At 43.5% G+C, this 6,000-nt stretch overlaps 1 protein-coding gene across 1 annotated transcript in view; it reads left to right on the top strand.

Annotated features, from left to right (window-relative positions):
- The first annotated feature begins 3,143 nt into the window (after window positions 1–3,143).
- The window catches only part of Picot (putative inorganic phosphate cotransporter protein picot), a 34,825-nt gene continuing 31,968 nt past the window's right edge, over window positions 3,144–6,000 (top strand). Inside the window, exon 1 of the mRNA XM_076792685.1 lies at window positions 3,144–3,461. Within this exon, the coding sequence (XP_076648800.1) occupies window positions 3,377–3,461 (85 nt within the window). The 5' untranslated portion in view covers window positions 3,144–3,376. The remainder of the gene's footprint in view (window positions 3,462–6,000) is intronic.

The raw sequence follows: 6,000 nt of genomic DNA, 5'->3' as shown, positions 1-6,000 counted from the left end.
TAGAGATCCGAATTCATTGTTTGGCCATGTGGAAGCAACTCGTAATAAATGATTCCTTTCGAGTCCCACCAAGTAAGAGAAGATTGTGAAAATCGATTACTAGAGTTTTTCGCCAACAGGGACCAAGACTTCTATGAGAGAGGCTTTATGAAGCTACCTTCAAAATGGCATCAAATTATAGAACAAAACGGTGCACATTTGACCCAAATCGGACAATCCGAAGCATGTTAAATAAAGTCTTGAAGTTCACGTAAAAGTAATGGATTTTCTTTTTGCCCAACCTAATATGACGAATTCCATAGGTGTCTCTTGTTTGCTCGGGACCGCGGCGCGACGATACGGAGCAGTGGCCGCTGCATCCTTATTGGTCGGTCACGACACGTGATAATAGAAGATGTTATGAGCTGATTCGAGCGGAGATGCCGAGGAAATTGAGAAAAGTCGGAAAACTGATACACGGGAATAGATTGTTCTGATTTTAGGGTCATTGCGCGACGTTATCGAGCAGTCGGCGCTATTTCCTATTGGTCGGTGCCAAGGTGACCTCGCGTGACCGTTAAGGGGGCCGGCATGGTTTGAAATCCATGTCCGTATGCATGGGTCAGAACCTTTTCAAACTACCGCTTCAATATTGCAATAAGCTGTTTAGAAGTGGTCAATTGTGTTTCCTAAAAGTCCAATCTACGTCTGTATGGAGCCCAAATTGCGAATTTCTACCTCATCGTGGAGTAATTTGTAATATTCGGCAGAAAATTCGAACTCTGAAGCAAGTATGACGTCACAAGATGGCTGCCGCAGAGAGATTCTCTTAATTTCGAGAGATTTAGTGTTCGTATCGAAAAAAAAGGCTCTGTACAGACGTAGCAAAGACATGTACAAACACGGTGGTATGCATTTTTAATTGATTACTTACTTATTTCAGACGTAAAATGTCTAGGAAAAAAGGCATAGCGTAACATAGCGTGACAGTCAAGGTCAAATGCCTGCCGGCCCCCTTAAGGGAAGACGCGCTGGAAATTGCAAGAAAAGGGAAAGCTTTCGCGATTTCTTTACAAGAAATTCCCTCGAAAGGGGAAGTATCGTAGATCGCTGGAAATTTTGGGCCGTATTCGGGCCCAGTCCCGTTTCTTCAAGAAGTCTGTAGAACACCTGGGATTCCCGGCGCTACCTTTCGCCAGCCGGTGTCGCAACACTTTCGTAAATCTTCTAGGCGACGCGCAGTAGTTCATTTACCTGATCCGACCGGTCAAAAATAACGTTTAATGTTTTCGTGTTTCACCGTCCTCGGTTTCATCCATTTCTGGTATTGTTAGGCACCCAGAAAACTAAGGACAAACAAATCTTGCCAGACTGTACTAACTGCTTTAATCAATTATTAACCCTTTGCACTCGACTGGTGACTCTGAAGCACCACTAGAAATTATTGCGGTATTATTTCAAAGAAATTACGAGAAATTTTACAAAATATTTGTTACATTAGAAAATTTGTGTGTAACAGATTACCAAACATTTAAATATTATACGAGGACATCGGATCAGTTTCGCATGAATAAAATGAAAATATTCTAAGACGGAAGAAAAATTTAGTTTTAGAATGAAAATAGCGCCGAGCGCAAAGGGTTAATCATAAATTTCGTAAGCGAAGAAGCTTGTTCCGAGGAGCGTTTAACTGCGAAACACCTAGTAGACGAACTGTTGACTTTCGACAAATCCGAGGCTCTTGTCAGCGCGCGAATGATAAAAAGAACACCGGTACGCTGGTCCTCAATACTTAAATTATGTAGCTCGGTAGAAATGTGTCAAATCGACCTTTGACCGGCCGGATCGGAAAAACGAAACGCCACGCGACGTTAGATCAACGTGGAAAGAGACAGTGGGTGTTAATCACGCGTCCCGTCCTAAAGAACGCCCGAATAGGGGTCAATCGCCTCGAAAATTTGATACTGCTCGGGAAAATGGCGGCGTAAGCCAGCCAGCTTAGATAACATCGACATTCAGAACCGCTTCGTATTTGCTCGAAGCTAATTCCGACCCGGTGAGACCAACAGATCTCGTTCGGGCACTGGTCGCGATAAAAGGTGAACCTCGATATTCAATTAACTTTTTCTCCGCAATCGAGCTTATCGCAAAAATCTTGCAAACTCTCCGAATATCGTTTCGCGCGTGTTTCAACGGTTCGCCGAAGCCATTTTGTAAGTCACCGGTGATCGGAGGTGAATGAGATTGAAAGTAAATTTTTGTTTTAATAAATCGTTGAAAGGGCACGGTGATTCTATCGGTGAAGCAATAGGTTGTCTCGAGCAGTATAATCTGATAGCTTCTCTCGATAGATTATCGTTTAGAGGGAGCTTATCAAGCTTCTTTCGAGTAAAGTACAGTCATTAAAGAGCCCATTAAACTCGCCTCGCGTCGTTCTAGTAGTCCTCTTGCGCGTTAACGGGTATCGGAGCCGATGCTCCATAAAAAGAAGACGTCTGTCCACAACTCGGTCGTAATCTGTGTAAAAGCGAAAGTTAACTTTATGGTCGAACGGTGCCAGGGTGTTAATTAAAAAGGCTTACGGCGGAAGCTAGAGCGTGGAACTGGAACCAGCTGGTATTACCTAAAATCTGCAGCACTTCCGCTTGATATCGTGGACAACGTTCAATACAATAAAAAGATACAAAAATCTTTCTATGGAATTGTTACAGTTCCAGAAATTTCAGCCACGAGCCCCCACTGCCTAAAATTATATCAACTCTTCGAATCAAATGATCTAAACTCTTGTAATATTGTTCGAAATCTGTTGATTAGATTCCTGTAAAAAATCCTGGCAATTGTTTTTCGCAACAGTCTAGATCGCTGGCGAACAGATGCGCAGGTAACTTTCCTCGCGGATCTCTCGATCGTCGTGATCGACGTGAGCGTGTCAGTCTGTTTGCCGGTGATCGAAGGATCGAGGAGGGGGGTGGGCGAGATGAGGTGGCGGGACAAAAGGAAAGTCGGGATCGGGCCGAAATCGTTTGATCCTTCGGATTTCCGGCGGCGATTCGAGTCGATTCGGGAGGAGCGCGGCGCTCGGTATCGACTCGCGGCGTTCCGCGCGGGTAGGAGCGGGTCGGAGCGGGTAGGTGCTGGAGGAGGAAGAGTCGGGCCGTCGGTGGGGCTCCAGGCTCGTGCTCTAATTGGCCGACGTTCCCTAGGTGTTCGCGGCTAACAATAAGTGTCGCGAGTTCGGCACCGTCCTGGACAGTGTCGGCGAGAACTGAGCGCGAGTGTTCGCGATCCCGAGATCGAGACCGAGACCGAGACCGCGTGTTCTCCCTCTCTCTCTCTCTCTCTCTCTCTCTCTCTCTCTTTGTCCGAGGAGCAAACATCACACTCTTAGGCCAACATCATGTACAAGAACGGCGGAACCGTGGACCCCAAGCTCGAGATCAAGAGGCCAGAGGTCTTCGAGGCAGAGGTGCCGCCACCCTCCGGTGAGTCTTACCCTCTAGATCGTGATCCACAGCGACCCCGATCCTGTTCTCTCCTTCCCGAAATCGCTCGTGTCCCGATACGTCGCCTTGTATCATTTCTGGAAGCCTGTAATTCCGAACTCGACTGTTTATATTATGAATTTACCGCGTTCTAAATCTTCTATTAGGTCGTCCCATAAGTTCTTAATATTTTAATGAAAAACCGCAGAAATTTTATAGTGACGGTATGATGTCTTTGCGAAAATATTTTATTTTTAGAATTTAAATGGTACAAGAGTAAACGGCACGAAGTTATGGGACGATCTAATACGACAATTAGGCGTGGAAAAATGTTGAACCATCCAGATCGCGATCCATTGCGCGATCGCGTTTTTCTTCGTTAGCAACACTTTCTCTTTTAATTGTTTTTGAAAGCCTGTATTTCGTAACTCGATTTTGCGAACGTGTAGCGATATTAATCTTGTAAAATTAGGCATAGAAACATGTTGATCCATAGCGAACACGCGATCGCGTTTTTCGTTTTGGTTCGAAACATTGAAAGTTTCGCAAGATTATTTTTGCTGTGTATTTTTGTGACAATATTAACCCTTTGCACTCGAAGCTATTTTAACTCCAAAACGAAACATTTCTTCCGATCTAAAATATTTCCCGTCTATATACAATTTTTTCGTGTTATACATACGCAAATGGTGCAATTTACTCGTGCAATTCTGAAGTGTTCAGTAATTTATTAAATACAAACAAATTTGATAATGTAGAAAATATTTTGAATAATGATACAGCAATTTTTAGTGGCGCCTTGCAGTCGCCATTCGAGTGCTAAGGGTTAACAGTGTTTTATGCGCATCATTTTATTAACACTAGGTTTACGGGACCCGTCAAAATGATGGGTTGTAATATTTTTAATTTAAAATTATTAAGACTAAGGATGCATACATGAGAAATTATTTAGCAAATTTATTTCTTTGGGTACATATTATTTTTAAAATATTGCTAAAAATGTGGATTGCACGGTCTCGTTATTTTTATAAAGTAATGCAAAATAGTCAGTTCTAGTGCTCCGTAAACCTAGTGTTAAGGAGGTGGTTCGGAAACCTGTTTAAAAATTACTGTATGCATGTGGCAGAAAATGTATAGTCTTTTTAAACAATTTCTTGCCAATTATTGCTATATGAAACACGTATGTATGTGTGTACGGACTTTGTTAAATGGCTGTTCGATCGCGTTACAAAGGGGTGTGTCAAAAAATGACGAGAACAATTTGTATTCATTGAGAGATCTACGCGAAAAACAAGTTGTTAATGTTCGTGTAAACGCCTAATCGCGTTTTACGAGTTTACAAATACCATAAACGTACGTGAATCCCCAGTCCAATAATCTCGGCGATAAGTTTTAAAGCTTCCAGCTTTAATTTCGTGAACCGAGCCGCTCCATAAAAATTATAAAACGTTTTTATGGGACTCTTGTGAAACATGGGACGAGCGGAAGATTTCTTTTTCGTAAACTCTCCGTTAACACCGAAGCTCGATCAAATAGACCGATTTTAGATTTTCCAATTACAATTTGAATTCATAGAAATTATCATTTGTGGAAAATAATCGGACAAATTTCCTCGTCCGAGCATCTGTTATTAGTGAAAATGAACATCAATACTTTCAATACCTGGTAAGTTTAGCGATAAAGTATAAAAATAGAAAAGTATAAAAGTTTTCGCATAAAAGTCCTCGATCTAATAATAACGATCAGGTGTTCCTCGAATAGGCGACCGTGTCCGGCAGCGACCTGGAATGCCGATACCGGGTCACTCGTGACCCCTTCGGTCGGAGCGATGCTTAATGTCCAACCGAACGCAGTTATCGCAGTCGATTTCGAAACGTTCGCACGCGGTAATGTTTCAACAATGCTAAACGAATAATCGAAGCTGCGGCTCGTTCCCATAAACCCTAAGTTTTCTTCGGACTCGCGACGTTGACACACGGTTCTGAGAAAGCCGGCAAATCGGCGGAACAGAAATCATTTTCTCTTTATCCGCGCGATTTGCATGCGCGAACTATCACGTTCTTGCGCAAGATCGCCACGGACCAACCCGTTTTTCATTTCTAATAAAAATTCCGCAGTCACGTTCGCTCGGATTGAGTCACTTTAATGATTTCTTAATACTCTCCCGTTTTCGATCATTGCGAGACGGATCGTGCGAAACGGAAGCAGCCGAACGAATACATCGCACGTATAGTTATATAGATCGTCCGGCTTGGACAAACAAGAAAATGGCGTCGTCGGAGGCGCGATTAAAAATTGCACCGGTCAAGAAAAATAGAGAACGATACTGTTCGATCGTGCGTCATGTATACAACCTTCACGGAATTCGTTTACAAAGTGCAGCAGGTAACAGGAACTAGCTGCATTCGATAATCGACGGGTTTCTAAAGGAGGAGCGGGGCTGTTGGATCGCGTGGCGTCGCCCGCCACCGACCGTAGATCGCGCGCGATCCCTGGATCGGTCGTAAATCGAGCGCGCGTCGAGTATAACTCGCTCGAT

Source organism: Halictus rubicundus, chromosome 8 (genome assembly GCF_050948215.1).
Source record: "Halictus rubicundus isolate RS-2024b chromosome 8, iyHalRubi1_principal, whole genome shotgun sequence".
In the NCBI taxonomy this organism is placed as follows: Eukaryota; Metazoa; Arthropoda; class Insecta; order Hymenoptera; family Halictidae; genus Halictus; species Halictus rubicundus.
The sequence above is the reverse complement of the archived record's forward strand: the minus strand, read 5'-3'. Positions and strand labels throughout refer to the sequence as shown.